The following is a 22,124-nucleotide window of genomic DNA, read 5'->3' as shown; positions in this document are numbered from 1 at the left end:
TGTATGGAAGAAGTGTGTTAAGCGCTATGTGAATACCTTTGCTGGATTTAACAGAGAACAAGAACTTGATGAGATTTGTGAAGAAATAGTGAAACTGTCAAAAGACCTTTCATTGGAATGTGAAATGGAAGATGTTCAGGAGTTGCTAGACTGGGAATCAGGGGAACTTATGAATGAAGAGCTGATAGAATTAGAAGAAGAAAGAAAAAAAATAAGAGAATTAGAGAAAGACCAAGAGGATGAGGCGCCACAACAAATGTTCACCACAAAGGGACTGTCAGAAGGCTTCTCTCTACTGAATAAACTCCTCGCCTATTTTGAAGACATGGACCCAAACATTGAACGATTTGCGAGGATTGAACGGATGGCACTCGACACATTTTGTCCTTATTGTGAAATTTATGAAGAGAAAAAAAAACCTAACAATTCAGACGATGCTCAATATGTTTATGAAAAGAGCAACTCCACCCATCACAGGGTACGCAGCCTTGCCTGATGAAAGAGATATTGACAATCTGCAGCCAAGCACCAGTGGTGCCATGACTTAAAAGCACAGTTACTTACCGTAACAGGTGTTATCCAGGGACAGCAGGCAGATATTCTTAACGTATGGGTGACGTCACCGAAGGAGCCCCGGTACGGACCTTTTTAACTAGAAAGCTCTAGTTGGCCGCACCGCGCATGTGTGAGTGCCTTCCCGCCCGACGGAGGAGTGCGTGGTCCCCAGTTAAGATAAGCTAGCTAAGAAGCCAACCCGGGGAGGAGGGTGGGACGTAAGAATATCTGCCTGCTGTCCCTGGATAACACCTGTTACGGTAAGTAACTGTGCTTTATCCCAGGACAAGCAGGCAGCATATTCTTAACGTATGGGTGACCTCCAAGCTAACAGAGAGGGAGGAGGGATGGTTGGCCATTAGGAAAATAAATTTTGTAACACAGATTGGCCGAAGAGTCCATCCCGTCTGGAGAAGGCATCCAGACAGTAGTGAGTAGTGAACGTGTGAACTGAGGACCAAGTGGCAGCCTTGCAGATTTCCTCGATAGGTGTGGAGCGGAGGAAAGCCACAGAAGCAGCCATAGCTCTGACTCTGTGGGCCGTGACAGCACCTTCCAGTGAGAGACCGGCCCGAGCATAACAGAACGCAATGCAGGCAGCAAGCCAGTTGGAAAGCGTCCGTTTAGAGACAGGACGACCTAGACGGTTAGGATCGAAGGTCAGAAAGAGCTGAGGAGATGAGCGGTGAGCCCTGGTACGATCCAGGTAGTATGCAAGGACACGCTTACAATCCAGCGAGTGTAACGCCTGTTCCCCAGGATGGGAATGGGGCTTAGGGAAGAAAACAGGCAATACAATGGACTGGTTGAGGTGGAAGTCCGAGACCACCTTAGGCAGAAATTTAGGATGGGTACGCAGAACCACCTTGTCATGGTGAAAAACAGTGAAAGGTGGGTCGGCAACCAGTGCATGCAGCTCACTAACCCTCCTGTCAGAGGTGATGGCAATGAGGAAAAGTACCTTCCACGTAAGAAATTTGAGTGAAGTTGTGGCAAGAGGCTCAAATGGAGGTTTCATGAGGGCTGAGAGAACCACATTCAGGTCCCAGACGACTGGAGGAGGCTTCAGAGGTGGTTTGACATTGAAGAGGCCTCTCATGAACCGGGAAACCAGGGGATGAGCCGTAAGAGGTTTTCCGAGGATAGGCTCATGAAACGCAGTGATGGCACTGAGGTGGACTCTGATTGAGGTCGACTTGAGGCCAGCGTCAGAGAGAGAAAGCAAATAGTCCAGTACAGTTTCCACTGCCAGTGAGGTGGGATTGTGATGATGAAGGAGACACCAAGAGGAGAACCGGGTCCACTTCTGATGGTAACATTGGAGGGTGGCCGGTTTCCTGGAAGCATCCAAAATACGACGGACGGGCTGAGACAGATTCTCTGGAGAGGTCAGCCCGAGAGAAACCAAGCTGTCAGGTGGAGCGAGGACAGATTGATATGTAGTAGAGACTGATGCTGCTGTGTAAGTAGAGTAGGAAATACAGGAAGAGGAATGGGCTCCCTGGAGTTGAGCTGAAGCAGGAGAGAGAACCAGTGTTGGCGAGGCCACCGAGGGGCGATGAGGATCATGGTGGCTCTGTCCCTGCGGAGTTTGAAGAGCGTCCGCAACATCAGAGGTAGGGGAGGAAAGGCATAGAGGAACCGATCCGTCCAGTCGAGCAGGAATGCATCCGGGGCCAGACGATGAGGAGAGAAGAGTCTGGAACAGAACTGGGGCAGCTGATGGTTGTGAGGAGCTGCAAAGAGGTCCACCTGAGGAGTGCCCCAGAGAGCAAAGATGGAGTGGAGTGTGGGAGGATCCAGGGTCCACTCGTGAGGTTGAAGGATGCGGCTGAGATTGTCGGCCAGGGAGTTCTGCTCGCCCTGGATATAGACAGCCTTGAGGAAGAGACTGTGGGCCGTGGCCCAGGTCCAGATGCGGATGGCCTCCTGACAGAGGAGGGGAGATCCGGTGCCGCCTTGCTTGTTTATGTAGTACATGGCGACTTGGTTGTCTGTGCACAGGAGAAGAACCTGAGGGTTGAGAAGGTGCTGGAAGGCCTTGAGAGCATAGAACATGGCCCTGAGTTCGAGGAAGTTGATGTGATGTTGACGCTCCTGAGAGGTCCAGAGTCCCTGGGTGCGAAGATCTCCCAGGTGAGCGCCCCATGCATAGGGGGAGGCATCTGTGGTTATGATCGTGGAGTGAGAGGGTAGATGAAAGAGTAGACCCCTGGAAAGATTGGAGGAGTTCAACCACCATTGAAGAGATTGCCGAAGAGACGATGTCACAGAGATGGGATGAGAAAGAGGATCGGTGGTCTGTGACCATTGGTTGGCTAGAGTCCACTGAGGTGTCCTGAGGTGGAGTCGCGCCAGAGGAAGTACATGGACTGTCGAGGCCATGTGGCCCAGGAGGATCATCATCTGCCGAGATGGAATGGAGTGATGAAGGAGCACCTGACGGCAGAGGTGGAGCAGAGTTCGATGGCGGTCGGAGGGGAGAAATGCCCTCATTAGAGTGGTGTCGAGAACTGCTCCAATGAACTGAAGTCGCTGTGTGGGAAGCAGATGCGACTTGGGGTAGTTGATCTCGAAACCCAAGAGATGGAGGAACGAGATGGTGTGATGAGTGGCTTGAAGTACAAGCGGAGACGTAGGTGCTTTCACCAGCCAATCGTCCAAGTAGGGGAACACCTGAAGGTCGTGAGACCTGAGGAAGGCCGCCACCACAATAAGGCACTTGGTGAACACTCTGGGCGATGATGCGAGGCCAAAGGGTAGCACTTTGTACTGATAGTGATGGTGCTGTATCTGGAACCGTAGGTAGCGACGTGAAGTCGGATGGATTGGAATGTGAGTGTAGGCCTCCTTAAGGTCTAGGGAGCATAGCCAGTCGTGGTGGGAGAGAAGAGGGTAAAGCATGGCTAGGGAGAGCATTCTGATCTTCTCTTTGACTAGCCACTTGTTGAGGTCCCTGAGATCGAGGATGGGACGAAGGACTCCTGTTTTTTTGGGGACCAGGAAGTAGCGGGAGTAGAATCCCTGACCCCTTTGGTCCGGAGGTACCTCTTCGATGGCATTGAGGAGAAGGAGGGATTGGACCTCCCTCAGGAGGAGGGGGGTTTGGGAGGAGTGAGAAGCAGACTCTACGGGAGGATGGTCTGGTGGAAGAGTCTGGAAGTTGAGAGAGTAGCCGTGGCGAATGATGTTGAGGACCTACTGGTCCGAAGTGATGACCTCCCAACGGCTGAGGAAAAGCTGAAGACGTCCTCCGATAGGTTGAAGGAGAGGCAGCGATGGTGGGAGAATGGCTATGTTCTGGAGAAAAGAGTCAAAAGGGTTGAGACGGCTTAGATGAAGGAGGAGGTTTGGCAGGTTGAGTCTGTGGGCGAGCCTGAGTCTGATGTTGGTGGCGAGGACGGCGAGACTGTTGTTGAGGCGGATTTTGAGGTCTGGCCGAGAACCTACGCTGGTAAGAAGACTGTTGTCTGTAGGGACGAGCAGGTGGAGTTTTCTTTTTAGGTTTGATTAGAGTGTCCCACCTGGTCTCATGTGCTGAGAGTTTCTGGGTTGTTGAGTCCAGGGACTCTTCGAAGAGTTCATCGCCCAGACAAGGTGCGTTAGCCAGGCGGTCCTGGTGGTTAATATCTAGGTCAGAGACTCTCAGCCATGCCAAACGGCGCATAGCCACCGCCATGGCAGAGGCGCGAGAGGTCAGCTCAAATGAGTCGTAGATGGAGCGAATCATAAATTTTCTGAGTTGGAGGAGGCTGGAAATTTGTTGCTGCAACAAAGGGACCTTACGTTCAGGAAGATATTTCTGTAAGGAGGAGAGCTGTTGCACCAGATGCTTCATGTAGAAGGAGAAGTGGAAGGTGTAGTTGTTGGCTCTATTGGCTAGCATGGAATTTTGGAAAAGGCTCTTACCAAATTTATCCATGATTTTTCCCTCTCTGCCAGGAGGGGTGGAGGCATATACACTGGAACCCTGAGATTTTTTCAAAGTAGATTCCACCAGGAGGGACTCGTGGGGCAATTGAGGTTTGTCAAACCCTGGGATTGGGATAACCCGGTACAAGCTATCCAATTTACGAGGGGCTCCGGGAACAGTGAGGGGAGTCTCCCAGTTCTTATAGAAAGTTTCCCGTAAGATGTTGTGGACGGGCAACTTTAGAAATTCCTTGGGAGGTTGCTCAAAGTCTAGGGCATCGAGGAAAGCCTGAGACTTCTTAGAGTCGGACTCTAAGGGGATGGAAAGAGCTGCTGACATTTCCCTAAGGAATTTAGAGAAAGAGGATTGCTCTGGTTTGGAGGCGGTGTCGGTCATGGAGGGTTCTTCGTCGGTTGACGAAGCGTCCTCTTCGGTACCGTGAGGGGAGTCTTCCCACAAGTCTGGGTCCCTAACGTCGGGGTGCGTACGTTTGGACATCGGCGTGGAGGGCTCGGCATGGCGGGTCTTTGAGAGAGATTTGCCTGAGCGCACCGAAGCGGTACCGGGTGAGGAAGACCGATGTCGTTCCTGGGACCGGACAGGGTCGGCAGTAGCACGGGTATGCACCGTAGGTGTTTCGGCCAAGAGCACCGGCATGGAGGTATTAGTCGGTACCGAGGGGGTCGACACCGATGGGACAGTGCGAGGCTCGGACCAGTCCTGTACCGGAAGGTGCGGTGCCAGCAACGCCGGCAACAGTTGTTGGAGTTGTTGTTGCAGCTGCTCCTGTAACTGTGTTTGGAGTATGGCTGCGATGCGGTCATCCAGGGGAGGCACCGGTACCGCTTTTTTCTTCTTCGGTACCATAGGTGCCGCTCTACGCTCCGGCGATGAGGAGGCCGATGATGAGGCACTCACCGAGATCAGAGCGGAGCGTTTGCGGGGCCGGTGCGGCGCCGGAATGGCCGGTGTCGCAACCGTGGCAGGAAGGCGCTTGAGGGAAGTGGAAGGCTTCTTAGCCGGCTTACCTGGGCCCAACGACCCCGAGGAAGGGTCCGGTGGTGTCGACGTCGTCGGTGCCGACTTTTGGGGCGCCGTCGACGTCGCGGCAGGTTCCATGGCAGATCCGGTACCAAACAAAATCTTTTGCTGGATCTGCCTTTTTCAAAGTGCGCTTTTTAAGTGTAGCACAGCGGGTCCAGGTGTCAGCCCGATGCTCTGGACCCAGGCACTGGAGGCACCAATTGTGCGGGTCTGTGAGAGAGATCGGGCGTGCACACCGCTAGCACTTCTTAAAACCCGGTTGAGGGGGCATGAAGGGAAACACGGCCTCTGCAAAATCAAAGCCGGAGGCCTGTATGGTGACAACAGGCCCCGCCGGGGCCGGCTCGAAAAAATAAAGAAAACTCGACGAGTTTTTTTTTTTTTTTAGGGAAAAATAAAGTAGTCCAAAGGGAAAAAAGGAAGAACTTCGGAAAAAATACGCAAGCGGGAAGGCAAACTAATGATTTCAACGGCCGTTGAAAAACATGCGACTTCTTCGCTCCGCAGAAACGAAGAAACTGGGGACCACGCACTCCTCCGTCGGGCGGTCAGGCACTCGCGCATGCGCGGTGCGGCCAACTAGAACTTTCTAGTTAAAAAGGTCCGTACCGGGGCTCCGTCGGTGACGTCACCCATACGTTAAGAATATGCTGCCTGCTTGTCCCTGGATAATGTACTTTACTGTACTTCTTATTTTTGTCTGTTTTTCCACAATTGTATTGTTGTTTGACTTAGAAAGACAGAAAATGTTAACAGATTGCTTTAAGATGATTAAAATATCATTACCCAGTCTAATATTCTTGCCTTAATTTAACATAGGCCGACTTATGTCCTGATCCACTTATGACCTAGCAGTCGGAACCAATTGTGGTCGTAAGTCGATGACTACCTGTATATTCAATTAAGAGTTGATTTTACTGAACTGTAGAGATGGGGAGGTATAATTATTGTTCATAAAATTTACTTTTATATAGTCTCAGTGGAAAGTTGCTCTTTTCTGTTTTATGGATATTTTACACTTCTGCCTTTTTTTTTGGGGGGGGGGGCGTCAAGGTAGGTGAGGATCTTTTCTTTTTCTTATTATTCTGTATATCTTGTTTTTTTCAATATAGAAGAGAGTTTGCTTGGTATAAATAAAATTACAGTGCCCATATTACACCCCCTCCACCCCCCAATTTCCATTAACCATAGCCTGTGCTGTGTCATTTTATTCATCTAAGTCACTTCTTGAAAGTGCTGACCAGCAATAACAAACACTACAAAGTACTGCACCTGTCAGATGTTTTTAATCATGTGAACTCTCATGCAGCTTATTTTAAGTTTCAAGTTTCAAGTTTCAAGTTTATTTAACTCTTGATATATCGCCTATTTAAATATTCTAAGCGATGTACATAATATCATAAAACATAGAAACATTAATAAACATTTAAAAACAGCAAATTTCAATAATGACTAACAGGAAAGCGAGGAAAAGGGGGCAAAGTTACAATAAGGGCTTAGGAAAAAAGGGAAAAAACGAAAGGTTGGGTAAATAGTTACAAGGCACTCGTTGAGAAAATTAATTTAAGCAAAGTATATCCATTAGGGCTTTAAAGATCGTAGGCATCCCTAAACAAATAGGATTTTAAAAGTTTTTTAAAAGCTGAGATATCGTGTTCCATTCTGATATACTGAGGAAGGGAGTTCCACGCTTGTGGACCTGCTACAGTAAAGATGTCTGCTCTCCGTGTACCGATGATTTTTAGAGATGGGATAGTTAGTAAATTTGATTCAGATGAACGTAAAGAACGTTGTGGTTTGTAAGGAATCAAAGATTTTGAAATGAATTGTGGCTCGCTAGATGTTAAAGTCTTAAAAATTAGAAATATAATTTTGTACAATATCCTATGATTTATTGGTAACCAATGTGCGTCAATCATCAGTGGGGATACGTGGTCAAATTTTTTAGCGTTATAGATAAGTTTGATGGCCGTATTCTGGATGATTTGGAGTCGCCTTCTTTCCTTCTGAGTGATATTAAGGAATAGGGCATTGCAATAGTCGATTTTTGCAATGATAAATGAGTGTATTAAGATTTTTATGGATGAAGGGTTTAGAAATTTGGAAATGGCTCTTATCTGACGAAGTTTGAAGAAACAGTTTTTGACTATAGAAGAGATATGGTCATGGTAAGATAAACTGTCATCAAGTATAACCCCAAGAATTTTAATTGATGTTTCATTACTAATAGGAGAATTATTAAGAATAAATGATTTTGCAAGGCGTATGTCTTTTTTCCAGTTGAATAATATGGATTTGGTCTTATTAATATTTAATGACAATTTATTTGAGTTCAACCAATTGTGTATTTGTTCTAGTTTATGGTTTATGGAGGCAATGTCTGAGACATTTTCGGGATCTAGAGGATGGATTAATTGGATATCGTCAGCGTATGCGTATGGAATAAAACCTATGGCCTGACAAGTTTCTAATAAAGGCGATAAAAAAATATTAAATAAAAGTGGAGATAAAATGGATCCTTGAGGGATTCCAAATGTTGAAGTAAAAGTAGTGGAGTCTTCGTTGTTAAAATTTACAGAAGAAGTACGATTGTTAAGATAAGACTTAAACCAATCTAGAACTGCGCCGCTTAAACCTTTTTCTTCTAATCTATTTAAAAGCAAATCGTGATCAATGGTGTCGAAGGCAGCTGAGATGTCTAAAGAGAAAAGAATCACGGATTTATGGTGGTCAAGGTAGTATTGAATGTTGGAAGTTAGACCTATTAATGAGTGTTCTGTACTATGATATTTTCTAAATCCAGTTTGATGTGGGTGTAGTGCGTTTGTTTTTTCAAAAAAATCGGAAAGCTGGTTAAATATTAGTTTTTCAGTGAGTTTGGCCAAAAATGGAATATTCGCTATCGGACGGTAATTAGATAAATCATTTATGCTGGATTTATGATTTTTAATGATTGGGGTAATTGATGAAGACTTCCATTGTGGTGGTACTATTGATGTAAGTAGGCTGTTTTGAATAATGGACAGAATAAAAGGACCAAAGTGTAAAAAGTATTTTTTCAGATAGAAAGGAGGGATTATTTCTGATCGAGAACTTTTCATGTTGACTTGGGAGAAAAGAGATTCGATATCTTTTAACGATGGGATTGAAAAATTTGAAAAGCTGGGATAGGTTGAACCACACATTCTGGTGAGAATCCATGTGTTATACATATAAAATGGAGCATTGTATGGCCATGCAACAGGGACGACTTAAGAATTTTATGGATGTTTGGGAGACATTGGCTAAATACTATAAAGAGGAATAATCCAATTTTATTGTATAGACAAGTAAACATACACATCCTTGGGGGGGGGGTAAGGGAAGAGAATTAGTTCAGGGATTTTGTGAATGGTTTCATTAAGGTTTTGATTTATTTATTAGATGGGAGGGGGAAATTTCTTTGTTGCAGTAATATTTGTAAGTTTTGTTGTGCTTATTATTAATGTACATATATGTGATTCATTTATTGCCCATTTGTAGTTTGAAAATCAATAAAGAATTAACCCCCCCCCAAAAAAAAACAACCATGTGAACTCTCTTACCTTCTATTTCCGTGATCATAGCCTCATGTTTATTCTTCAGTTTGGCCAAGCTCTTAGACTTCTCCTCCTCTTCAGTCAGATTGGTAGTAAATTCTGCCATTCTCTCTTCAAGTTGTTTCTTCTCCTGTAGGTTTCAAAGCAACTTTATCAAAACATTTAAATACTGGACTTCTTGAAGGTAAAAATTTGGTTGAACTACATTTAGAATTTTTTTTTGAAATACATTTTTGTTAAAGTTATTCCAATATACAAGTAGTGAAACAAGCAGCCAACCCCCACTGAGATGTCCAAAAGGATTACATAACTAAAACAAAAATAAAAACTGACATATGGCTGCTACAAAATACCCATCCAGAGAAAGAAAAACAGTCAATAAATCCTTGCATTTTTCAGCATTAAATTTTAGCTGCCAAATTTCAGACCATTCTTCAAGCTTCGCCAGGTTATTCACAAAATGTTAGCAAGCCCGTGATTTTAACCCGCTTTAAAACCCGCAGGTTAAAACTACAGGCTCATAATGCAGGGAAGGGCAGGAGAGTCAGGGCGGTGAGAGGAGGAGATTCGGGGTCGCAAACCGATTGGTACACGATCGGTCTGCTTAATGAATCTAGCCCTAAGTTTGCTACTCCCCCCCCAATGTATAAATAATATAAATGAGAAATTGGATATTACATGCTAGTTTTTATTCATCGAGTCTCTCCAGACTGCTCCCAATGAGTGGGTATGTGCCCTCCTACTAGCAGATAGGAGACCGAGAACTACCAAGTGATGTCATAATAAAGCACCAGTGCATCCTAAAGCCTTCCAGTATTTCTACTGACAAAGGAATATGGTGGAGAATAACAAATTAGCAAAATGCCCAGGGGAAGAAGGAAATGACCATCAAATTCAACTGTCCCCACATAGAAAAAAGTAGTGCGTTGCCTTCCAGAGTTTAGGTTCCCTAGGATGACACATGAGAATGAAGACTGTACATGCAAGTACAGAGCACCATAAAAAAAGCCTTCCCAAATTCTGTGTGGGCTCAGGAATGGACTGGACACTGCAGCCAACCCGGAAGCCTACTCTCTGATGTGTGTGAAAGAGACAGAGAGAGACAGAGACACACAGAGAGAGCAAGAGAGAGACACACAGATTGGGGCGCACAGGCATGTAAGAGCGAGCATCTCAAGCTCCTGCGCAGCCCTGCGCCACCAACAGAATGGCTGCCGCCAGGTCACACGAGTCTCACGAGAACTAGCAGCAGTCATTCTGCTATCGGCACTGGGCTGCGCAGACGCTCTAGAAGCTTCCTCCTGTGTGCCGTGAATCCTGAGCCCAGAAGGAGGTGCGCAGGGCATGAGCGCGGTCCTGCCCATACACCGCAGGACCACCAGGGATAACTGAAAAAGTGGGGGGAGGGTGTAACAGAAAAGGTATGCGGGAGGGGGGGGAGGAGCAGGTAAAAAGAAATTATTTGTATCGGCTGGGACGGGAGGAATCTCTCCTATCCCGGCCTATTAGAGGCCTAAATCAAGTCGGGGAGGGGGGAGTCAGGTGATGACCCAAATATAGGACGAAACCCCCATTTTTTTGGACCAAATATCTCATCCTATATTCGAGTATACGTAGTAATATAATTAACAAACTTATAAAAATCAAAACCACAAACAGAAACGGACGTACTGAAGTATGGGGAAAAGGGTAGGAACTATATCAGTTATAGGACAGAACATGAAAGGTAAAAACAAGGAGAGGGAAATCCATTTATGAAAGATCGCTCAAGATTAGAAATCAGCAGAGAAATCCTGAATTAAACAGAAAACTTTTCAATTTGTCCTTAAATCGATCTAAAGATTTTTTTCTCCCTTAAGTGAGTTGGTAGGGAATTCTAGAGTAGTGTGGCTGTTACTGAGAAAACATTCGAACGCCTTGTGTCGATAATTATCAAGGAAGGGATAGACAGATGTTTATTTGATCTTAGTGATCGTGAGGAGGGCATAGGATATAAGAAATCTATGAATAGAGGGGCATTAGATGCTTGTATTTTAAATGTTAGTAGGATTATTTTATATGTAATCCTGTTGAGTTAATCAAAAATGGTGTTACATGGTCGAATTTCCTGGCTTTCATAATGCTTTATTGCCCATATTTTGTACAATTTGAAGACACCTTTAATTCTTCTTGTGTTATACCCTTATAAAGTAAATTACAATAGTTGAATTTTGAGATAACAAGCGAGTATCAAGATATTTAGTGAGGTTAGTTTGAGGAAGTTTGCCAAGAGCGTATCATACGTAGTCTATTAAAGCTGTTTTTAACAGAACTGATCTGATCGTGATAAGTTAGCTTGTAGTCAAAAATGACACCTAGAATTTTAATAGATGTAACTACAGTAAACCCTTGATTTAATGGACTGCATGGGGGGAGGGGTGTCCGTTAAATATGATTGTCCAGAAAATCCAAATATCTTTCCCTCTGGGGGTGGTGGGGGTGTGAAAGCCAATTATGCTGAGAAAAGCCCTTCTTTTCCTCTGGGAAGTGGCTGTTCAGCCCCAAACATTGCACTGGGGCAGATTTCACCAGATGTTATGACTATCAGTGTTGCTGGCATCACTCGAAGAGCGTCGCAAATTGGGAGTTGTAGTCGCTGGGGCGCAGTCCGTTAAATCCTAAGTCCAGATAAACGAGGGTTTACTGTATTTGTAATGGAGTGCCTTTGAGACAGTTAGAGGAGGACAGAGTTAATCCATCTTTCCATAGAAAAAGCAGTTTTAGTCTTGGGGATATTCAAGGCTAGCATATTATCACTTAGCCATTAGCTTATTTTTTTCAATTTCAGGACAGCTTTTGGAGGTTGTTGGAGGATGATCTGAATAACTGTGTGCAGTCAGGAAAGCCAGGCCCACCTTTTTTTTTTAATCTATGGGGCCAAAAGGGAGCCTCCAAACTTCACTAGAGTTGCACAGGTGCTCACCTACCATCTGATCAGACAAATACTTGCAAGTTCTGGGCTTTACAGGTGTTTATATTATGACATTACTCAATAGTTCTCAGTCTCCCATCTGCTGGTAGGAGGGCAAACATTCACTAACTGGGAGTAATCTGGAGAGAAAGAAGAACATAAGAAGTCACTGCTGAGTCAGACTAGTGGTCCATCATGCCCAGCAGTCCACTTCTGCGGTGGCCCCCAGGTCAAAGACCAGTGTCTGAGACTAGCCCTACCTGCATATGTTCCAGTTCAGCAGGAACTTGTCTAACTTTGTCTTGAATCCCTAGAAGGTGTTTTCCCCTATAACAGCCTCCGGAAGAGCATTCCAGTTTTCTACCACTTTCTGGGTGAAAAAGAACTTCCTTACATTTGCATGGAATCTGTCCCCTTTTAACTTTAGAGTGCGCTCTCTTGGAGAGGGTGAACAACCTGTCTTTATCTACTAAGACTATTCCCTTCAGTATCTTGAATGTTTCTATCATGTCCCCTCTCAGTCTCCTCTTTTCAAGGGAGAAGAGGCCCAGTTTCTCTAATCTCTCACTGTACGGCAACTCCTCCAGCCCCTTAATTATTTTAGTCACTCTTCTTTGGACCCTTTCGAGTAGTACCGTGCCTTTCTTCATGTACGGCGACCAGTGCTGGATGCAGTATTCCAGGTGAGGGCGTACCATGGTCCGGTACAGCGGCATGATAACCTTCTCCAATCTGTTTGTGATCCCCTTCTTAATCATTCCTAGCATTCTGTTCGCCCTTTTCATCGCCGCCGCACATTGCACGGACGGCTTCATCGATTTATCGACCAGTACTCCCAAGTCTCTTGCCTGGGGGGTGTCTCCAAGTACCGCCCTGGACATCCTGTATAAGATTTTTGTTACCGCCATGCATCACCTTACACTTATCCATGTTGAACATCATCTGCCATGTTGCGGCCCATTTCGCGAGCGTGTTTGTCATGTTGCAGATGTTCTCAATCCTCACGTGTCTTCACTACTCTGAATAACTTTGTATCGTCTGCAAATTTAATCACCCCACTCGTCATACCAATTTCCAGATCATTTATAAATATGTTGAAGAGCATGGGGCCAAGCACCGAACCCTGTGGCACTCCACTGGTAACACTTTTCCAGTCCGAGTATTTTCCATTTACTCCCACTCTGTTTCCTATTCGCCAGCCAATTTTTAATCCACTTATTTCACCTTCAATTCCATGGCTCGCAATTTTTCAAAGTAGTTGTTCATGTGGAACCTTGTCGAAAGTCTTCTGAAAATCTAGATATACAATGTCGACTGGGTCACCCTTGTCTTATCTGCCTGTTTACTCCCTCGAAGAAGTGTAGCAAGTTCATCAAGCAAAGATTTTCCTCTGCTGAAGCCATGCTGGCTGGTCCTCATCAGATTGTGTCTGTCAAGGTGCTCAATGATGCAGTCCTTTATCAGCGCCTCTACCATCTTTCTCGGTACCGAGGTCAGACTCACCAGTCTGTAGTTTCCTGGATCACCCCTCGAACCTTTCTTGAAGATCGGTGTAACATTCGCCACCTTCCAGTCTTCCAGAACCCTTCTTGATTTGATCGACAGATTGGCTATCAGTTGAAGCAGTTCAGCTATAGTCTCTTTCAGTTCCTTGATTACCCTCGGATGGATGCCATCCGGTCCTGGGGATTTATCATTTTTAATCCTATCAATCTGCCAGCATACCTCTTCTAGACTGACCGTCAACCCTGTCAGTTTCCCGTCTTTGTTGCCTGCGTATAGTCTGTCGGCTTCCTTTATGTTGCGTATATCCTCTTCGGTAAACACAGATGCAAAAAATGTGTTCAGTTTGACGGCGATGGCTTTGTCCTTCTTTAGCACTCCCTTCATTCCTCGGTCGTCCAGCCCTACTGTATATTAAGAATACCCTTAAATTAGGATCAGCTAGTCCATTTTCTTTTCTACAACTGGTTTGTTCACAAGCCCCTTTAATTATAGGGGTTAATTTTTAAAAAAGTTACTGTATGTCAGTTTCAGATGACATGTCCAGTGGACTCTAAGAATGTATCAGTCCATGAGCTAAAGAGACCCTTTTCCAAGGAACACCTTATCCTCTGCTTGCTGGCTAGTTTGAAGCTATCACAATATCAGCTGTATTCACAATCTGTTCTCCCTTTCATGATTTGTTCACACTACCCTCTGGCATGCTCAGGTTTAGTTGGTAGGGATCCAAATCTAAATCTCTTGCACACCAGTATTATAGCTAGGGCTTGAGAGTTCAAAGTGTTTTTGTCATGTTGAGTACCTTTAACAAGTGGGATCAAATGTACATGTGCCACTTATGAGTTACCAGTGCAGGGAAAATATGAAAGTTGAGCAGAGGATACAAAACAAATCAGGAGAGGCAAGAATGGGGTAAGTGGTGTGGCTCACTGGTTGAGCTGCTGCCTTTGCACCCAGAGGTTGCGAGATCAAATCCTGGTGCTGCTCCATGTGACCTTGGACAAGCCACTTTATGCTCCAGAGCCCACCGCTTTGAATGTAAGCTCTGAAATGCCAAAGCCATAAAAAGGCGGTATACAAGCCCCCCTTTCCGTTTATGGTATTAATTAAAAAATGCCCTTTTTGCTGCACTAGAGTATTTTGCGTTGATTAGATAATACCTAAAAATTAGAAGCTTTAATTATAGCTTAAGTTACAATGATGACCCAAAGGCCTGCTCTGAGAAGTTCAGAATACTTTGGAATGTTGGTGAATAGTTTTCCGAGGAGATCTAAAGAATCCATGTCATATAGTTATTGTTTCCTTACTGGACTTAGTCTCACCTTTCCCAGTTTACTGTTCTGATCTTCTAGTACAATCACATCTTCCTCCAACTTCTTTACTTTGGCATCTGTGCTGACTTTGTCCAGTTGTAGTTTCTGCCTTGCAGCCTCTTCTTCTTCCAGCTGCTCCTCCAGCTCCTTCAAGAATGAAGTACATATTAACAGCAATTACTAAAGACCCCTGTCAAGAGAACCTCTGCTCCCTATATATGCACATTATATAGTCCCAAGATGCTCAACTAGGTAACTTTTTTTTCAAGAAACAATCCTAAACAAAGCCTGTTTTAAACTTGGCCTATGAGAGATCCAAAGAAACTTCCAGTTAAAGAAAAAAAAACCAACAAACCACTAAGTAATGATTTTGTGCTTCCTCCTATGCAGGCCATTACAAATCTATCTTGACTAGTCACCAATATTTTTCTTGTTTTCACCTATGCTCTCATCTTTACAATGCTTCACCTTTCAGGACTGCATCAGTTGTTAGGCACAATGAATACTACTCTTTTTAGTACTAGTTTCATTCACCATACAGTCCAGGTAAAAATAACCCATGAAAAGAATCCAGGGCTACTGCTTGGCAATTCAGAGTTAGCTTTTGATCATTAGAATGGCTCCCAATTTCCACACAACACTCTAGCAAGCTCATTTTGTAAATAAAGCCTTTGCATGCTTACTGCAATATTATGTAGCATCTTCTTTTTCTCTGTCTGTAATTGCTGACATCGTTCTTCTTCCTCTTCAACTCTGGATTCCAGGTCATGCAGTATCTCCTCCAATTCCTGCTTTTTAGCTACAAGGCGGACTCTCATCTCTTCTGCCTCAGCACAGAGATCACTCTCTGCTTGCAGTCTTTCCTGCAGCTGCATCTTCTCTGCTGTTAGCTATATTTGTATAAGAATATACAGTCAAGTTAGCAAAAAGCTGAAGTTATTAATAACTTACAAACACTTTTCACATTGGAATCAAGATGCTGTTAAGAGATGGTTTGATTCTCCAGCCCTGCTAAAAAAAACCCCAATGAAACAGTTACTTACAAAGGAAAACCTTTCTAGGTTTTATATCTAACAGGCAGTGATTTGTTCAAAAGCAAGGGTGCTAGACTGAAGGAAAAAAAAAAATGAAGATGGAGAGAGTATAGCAAGGAGCCACTAGTTAGAAGGAAACATCTAGGAGGAAATAGAAAAGCAGTAGGCAAAAAAAAGGATATGTAAAGGTCATGTTAGAGTAAATGAGGAAACGATCCACTGTTTTCAAAAGAGACTGTATAGAAGAGGCAACATCTGAAAAACATCAAGCAGGAAAAGTCATTAAAGCGAAGGTGTAAATAGAAGACAGTCTTCCCCATACCATTTCAGTAACATGTTAGTGAGAAGAGCAAGTGTAAAAGTGGCATTAAGAGATGAAAAGAGAAATATGTAGAATGATAAACAAATGGGAATGTATCACATTCTTCTTACCAGATGAAAAGCTGAAAGCTGAAAAATAAGAATGGGAGGTAGATCTAGAAGTGTGTCCCACAAACCTTTTTGTTCTAACACACTAACGGAGCAAATATTTTTCTGTGGCACACCACCCACCCCCACGAGAACCTCATCTTATTTTCCCTGAGCTTTGTGTCATTTCTGGATGGGCCTCCAAGTATGTGCAGATGTCAATGCAATGAAATTGCATGCATTCGTGCATGCACACATTATCACTACATGCTCGGAGACCCTCCAGAAATGGCCCTGAGCTCAGGGAAGATGTGACTTTGTTTGTGTGGGGGAAGAGATGCCGATGCCAGAATTGACTCTGTATACGCCATTGGTCCTTCAATCTCTGGCCACTTGCAACATTTCATAAGTTTCTGTAGCTGTCTTACCCAATTTAAGTTTCTGTAGCTGTCTTACCCAATTTAAAACAGAACTTCACGCTATAGTGCTGCTGTAGCTTGGAGACAAAAACAGATAAATGGAACAAGAAGGTTGCTCATGAGGTTTCAAGCTACTCAATGCCATCTAGCGTGTCTCAAAAGAACTTCCTGTTGGTGCACAATTCAAACTGTCCTTGAACTATTTTAACAGACCTCGTATCTACTGAGAAATTGCTTTTGCTCATAGGCATTATCAGGCCTTTTGGACAAATTTCTACTGCGAAACAACCTTTGCCCATAAAATGAGTGTATCAGGCGTCTAACACTAAAACCTCCAGTGCTGATTGACGTGCATAGCAACAGCTCTCAACATTAGCTAAATACAGCTAATAACAGACACATCATACTGGCATCAAGAGTCAGAACTGATGTTCGACATCAAGGCAGAAACACCAATGACATTCCTCAATTGCATCGGACCACCAGGAAAATGAGGCAGTAGCAAGTTGCCTCAAAGTTGAATGCTGCAGCTTCAACATCACACATCTGGTGATCGTTGTCAGAACTAGCATGTGCACAATTGAAAGAAGCATTAGAGCATAATTGCTCTAAGATCTTTTCAGCAGCACAAGGGCCACCAAGATGATCTCAGGACTCAAGGATATCCCATATGAATAACGTTCAGGTAAGCTGCAGCTATACTCTCTCGAGGAACGCAGAGAGAGGTTTGACATGATAGAGACGTTCAAATACGTTATTGGCCGTACTGAGGTGGAAGAGAACATCTTTTTCCTTACAAGACCTACGGTGATAAGAGGGCATCCTCTAAAAAAATCAGGGGCGGGAGATTTCATGGTGACACTAGGAAGTACTTCACTGAAAGGATGGTTGACCGTTGGAATGATCTTCCACTTCAGGTAGTCGAGGCCAATAACGTGACTGACTTTAAGAACAAATGGGATCAACATGCGGGTTCACTTCAAAGAAGAACTTAGGGGGGAGAGTTATTTAAGTGGGCAGACTTGTTGGGCCAAAGGCCCTTTCCTGCCATCATATTCTATGTTTCTATGTTAATCTTCTTTTAGGGTTGTTGTTTTTTTTTTTTTGGGGGGGGGGGTCTGAAGGAGAGACGGGAAAGCTGCAACCTTTCAGGAGCGGCCAAAGAAAAAACTGACAGGGCGGAGGGAGGGGCTCTAGGAGTAGAGTCCCCTTACACTTGCCCAGTAAGCTAAAAGCTTACCATTAGCTTGGGGAGAGCACCGGCACTCAGGTTCAGTTAGAGGACTTCACCTTCAAGTGTACCTGCAAATCCTCTGTTTGTCTCCAGAGAAAGCAATTTGTTTTCAAGAAAGAAAAAGGCCCAGGAAGGCTGAAGGACCTCTTTCTCTGATCTACTCTACTGAAGAAGGGGAGACCATGCGACAATGGCAGTCTGCACCTAACCTCTGGCGGGAAAAATTGAAGGGGAAAAAGGAAAAATAGCAAGAAGCCCACTTAAGCTGGTTTCAACCCCTGCTAAAGTACAGTTCTCCTGCACAGGCTCTAGCAAAAGCAACAACAGGAGACACAACTGGCAGCAAGCTCTTTTTTTTTTTTTTAATGCATGTCAACATGGATATCTGGGAGAAGATCCCATACTAGGTCTCCTACGTTGCAACTTACCCCCAAAACTAGTGAGCAAAACCTTCTGGAAAGGAAATGGAGGCTGGGACCCAACATGTGCCAGGCCCATGAACTGTGATGCTGTATACTCACCAGTCCAAAAATACATTTTTCAGTCAAAGAAAAGCACCCCCCCTAAATAAAATTAATTCATGGAACCACCAGTGGCTAAGAATGAGCCCGCCTGCTGCTTAGCAGCACTCGCAGTGAATCCAATGCATACAAATGTGCTGCCGAATAGCCTTGAGTGATGGTAAAAGGACGTTGATGCAGGAAAGCACATCCAAGCAAGAGGAACTTGCATGGCACAAACTCCTCTGACAGAAAGAAAAAATTGGAGAAGTAGCTCCAGCAACAGACCATGACATTAGTGGCTGAAAAGAGGGAATTCCGGACCCTGCTACCTTATGACCAGTACAAGACAGGCAAGGAGCACTCAATCTGCCTCCTTGGGCCCCCACTGCAGTAAAGCAATGTTACTTACCGTAACATTTATCCAGGGACAGCAGGCAGCTATTCTCACTAATGGGTGACGTGATCCAACGGAGCCCTGATGCGGACGCCTCACAAGCATTTTTGCTTGAAGAAACTCGAAGTTTCGAGTCACCCGCACCGCGCATGCCTTCCCGCCCAGACCAGGACGCGTCTCCTCAGTTCAGATAGCTAGCAGAGTAGCCAACCCAGGGGATGTGGGTGGGACATGAGAATAGCTGCCTGCTGTCCCTGGATAACAACTGTTACGGTAAGTAACATTGCTTTATCCCAGGACAAGCAGGCAGGTATTCTCACTAATGGGCGACCTCCAAGCTAACCACAATGGGATGGTGGGAGAGTTGGCAACTTAGGAGAATAAATTTTGTAGTACTGTTTGGCCAAACTGTCCATCCCGTCTGGAGAAAGTATCCAGACAATAGTGAGAAGTGAAGGTGTGAACCGAGGACCAAGTGGCAGCCTTACAAATCTCCTCAATTGGTGTCGATCTGAGGAAGGCTGCCATTGCTCTGACCTTGTGGGCTGTGACTTTACTGTGAAGTGAGCAGTAGTGGCTCATGGCCAGTAGGGGGTAATATCTATGGGATGGTAATGGAATGGACGTCAGGACATGATAGTGCAGTATTTTTGAGGAATGTTTCTACAAAAGTGCTGGTTTTTCGTATGATTCTGGATAACTCTAGTCAGAAACAAACATGTGTTAGTTAAGGCCATACCTAATAGAAGCGTAAGAAAAATTGGTGAATAAAAATCTGAATATGGATGTAGACAAGGCCAGAAAACACACTACAGATTAATATTAAGGAAAAGCATAATAATATTCTTTTATGTACTTTGCTATTAGGCTACATCATGGAGGAAATCAGGATATACATGGACTCCATTTTGTTCTCTGTCTTTCTGTATTCTTCTGTTTGATTACTCCATTTTGTGTTTAGCCTGTGTCCTTTTGTTCAGAGTTTCCCGCTTCTAAGCCTCGTGGTTCTAATTGATACCAGATGTGCTTTAGGCTGGTTAGAAAAGTATATGAGATTACGTATCCCAAACTGAAATATAACATGTATGAAATATGAATAATCGAGTTATGAAGGTATGAATGGAAGGGGCCCCGAAAGTGAGTGATTATATGTATGGATGTGTTTTGAACAAAAGAATTGGTTTTGAAAAAACATAATATATATATATTTGCAACCTAAAGAAATTTAAAGGAAGCCTGAGCACAACATCTGGAAATAATTAGCAGTATCTAGCATAAGGGGGAAAACAGCCCCTCCTTTTCCTCTAAGGCTGACCAGTTTTATTAGGTGGAACATGAAACTGTTAGTTGTTCAAAGCAGGCTGAGAATATTTCAGCATCTTGCCTGACACACAGACAAATTGTCTGAAATAAGTTTTAAGAATGACAAAAAGAATATTGGATGTTATAAAATGTTAATGTATATTCAGAAATGAATGTAAACAAAACAAATGTAATTTCTGAAACTTTTAAACACGTAGAGTTCTTTGTCTAACTTTAAAGACCACCTCTGTATTTGATTGGCTGACAGCCAATGATGTCACACTGAGCCAAAGGTATATAATGGGGCGCTTTGAAGTATCGAGTTGAGTTCGTTATCGGAAGGCCAGCATTTTGGCAACTATAATGACCTCCCACTAACGCAACTAGCCTTTTGATGGCCATGATAGAAAAATAGAAACAATAAAATTAAATATTTTGGTGAACCTTGCGTTAGCGTCATTTTTCATGTTTTTGTTATTTTTCACACCTTGAGTGAAAGCTAGCAGCTTAATTGGTAACTACAGTTTTATGAGTGCGCTGGCGTCCAATGCCCATGCTCAGAAGGGGTAATCCAGCCTGGGCATAACAGAAGGAGATACAAGCCGCCATCCAGTTGGAGATGGTGCGCTTAGAGATGGGACGTCCCAATTTATTCGGATCAAAGGAGATGAAAAGTTGAGGAGCAGTTCTGTGTGGCTTGGTGCGTTCCAGGTAGAAAGCCAAAGCAAGTTTACAGTCCAGAGTAGGAAGAGCTGATTCTCCAGGATGAGAATGAGGCTTTGGAAAAAACACAGGTAGAACAATGGATTGATTCAGATGAAATTCAGAGACCACTTTGGGGAGGAATTTTGGATGAGTGCGAAGGACCACCTTGTCATGGTGGAATACTGTGAAAGGTGGATCCGCCACCAATGCTTGAAGCTCACTAACTTGACGAGCAGAGGTGAGGCCAATAAGGAACACCACTTTCCAAGTGAGATACTTCAGATGAGCCTTGTGGAGAGGTTCAAATGGAGGTTTCATAAGCTGAGAAAGAACAACATTGAGGTCCCAAACCACTGGAGGTGGTTTGAGGGGAGGATTAACATGGAAGAGTCCTTTCATGAATCTGGAAACCACCGGATGAGCAGAGAGAGGTTTCCCTTGGAGAGGCTGATGGAAAGCAGCAATTGCACTAAGATGGACTCGTATCAATGTAGACTTGAGACCAGAATGAGAAAGTTGCAAAAGATAATCCAAAACTGAAGACAAGGAGGAGTGTTGTGGCTCATGATGATGAGAAATGCACCAGGCAGCGAATCTAGTCCACTTCTGGTGGTAGCATTGTCTAGTAGCAGGATTCCTTGAAGCTTCCAGGACCTCTCTCACAGGTTGAGAAAACTGGAGAGGGGCTACATTGAGAGGAACCAAGCTTTCAGGTGTAGAGACTGCAGGTTGGGATGAAGTAGAGATCCCTGCTGCTGTGTAAGTAGTGATGGAAACACTGGTAGAGGGAAGGGCTCCCTGCTGCTGAGTTGAAGCAGAAGGGAGTACCAAGGTTGTCTGGGCCACCATGGAGCGATCAGGATCATGGTGGTATGGTCTGACTTGAGTTTGACTAGAGTTTCTGGATGAGAGGAAATGGAGGAAACGCATATAGGAAGAGATTTGTCCAATCCAGAAGAAAAGCATCTGCCTCGAGGCAGTGAGGAGTGTAGATCCTGGAGCAGAACTGAGGCAGTTTCAAGTTGTGGGGGGCTGCAAAGAGGTCGATCTGAGGAGTTCCCCACTGAGAAAAGATGTGATGGAGGGGCGTTGAGTGGAGGGTCCACTCGTGAGGTTGCAGCAGACGACTCAAGTTGTCCGCCAAGGCACTGTCCACCCCCTGGATGTAGACGACTTTGAGGAAGGTGTTGTGGCGAATCGCCCAATCCCAAACTTTCAGAGCTTCCTGGCAGAGGGAGGCCGATCCCGTGCCCCCCTGTTTGTTGATAT

The 22,124-nt window shown here is 44.5% G+C and overlaps 1 protein-coding gene across 2 annotated transcripts in view; it reads right to left on the bottom strand.

The window, feature by feature from the left end:
* The window catches only part of MYH9 (myosin heavy chain 9), an 807,001-nt gene that overhangs the window by 308,975 nt on the left and 475,902 nt on the right, over positions 1-22,124 (bottom strand). For both annotated transcript variants that reach the window (XM_033935132.1, XM_033935133.1), the window contains exons 22-24: positions 15,540-15,746; positions 14,866-15,003; positions 9,097-9,220 (exon numbers count right to left, since the gene is read on the bottom strand). In XM_033935132.1, coding sequence (XP_033791023.1) covers positions 9,097-9,220; positions 14,866-15,003; positions 15,540-15,746 — 469 coding nt within the window. The remainder of the gene's footprint in view (positions 1-9,096; positions 9,221-14,865; positions 15,004-15,539; positions 15,747-22,124) is intronic.

This window comes from Geotrypetes seraphini, chromosome 2, assembly GCF_902459505.1.
Source record: "Geotrypetes seraphini chromosome 2, aGeoSer1.1, whole genome shotgun sequence".
NCBI classification, from domain to species: Eukaryota; Metazoa; Chordata; class Amphibia; order Gymnophiona; family Dermophiidae; genus Geotrypetes; species Geotrypetes seraphini.
The sequence above is the reverse complement of the archived record's forward strand: the minus strand, read 5'-3'. Positions and strand labels throughout refer to the sequence as shown.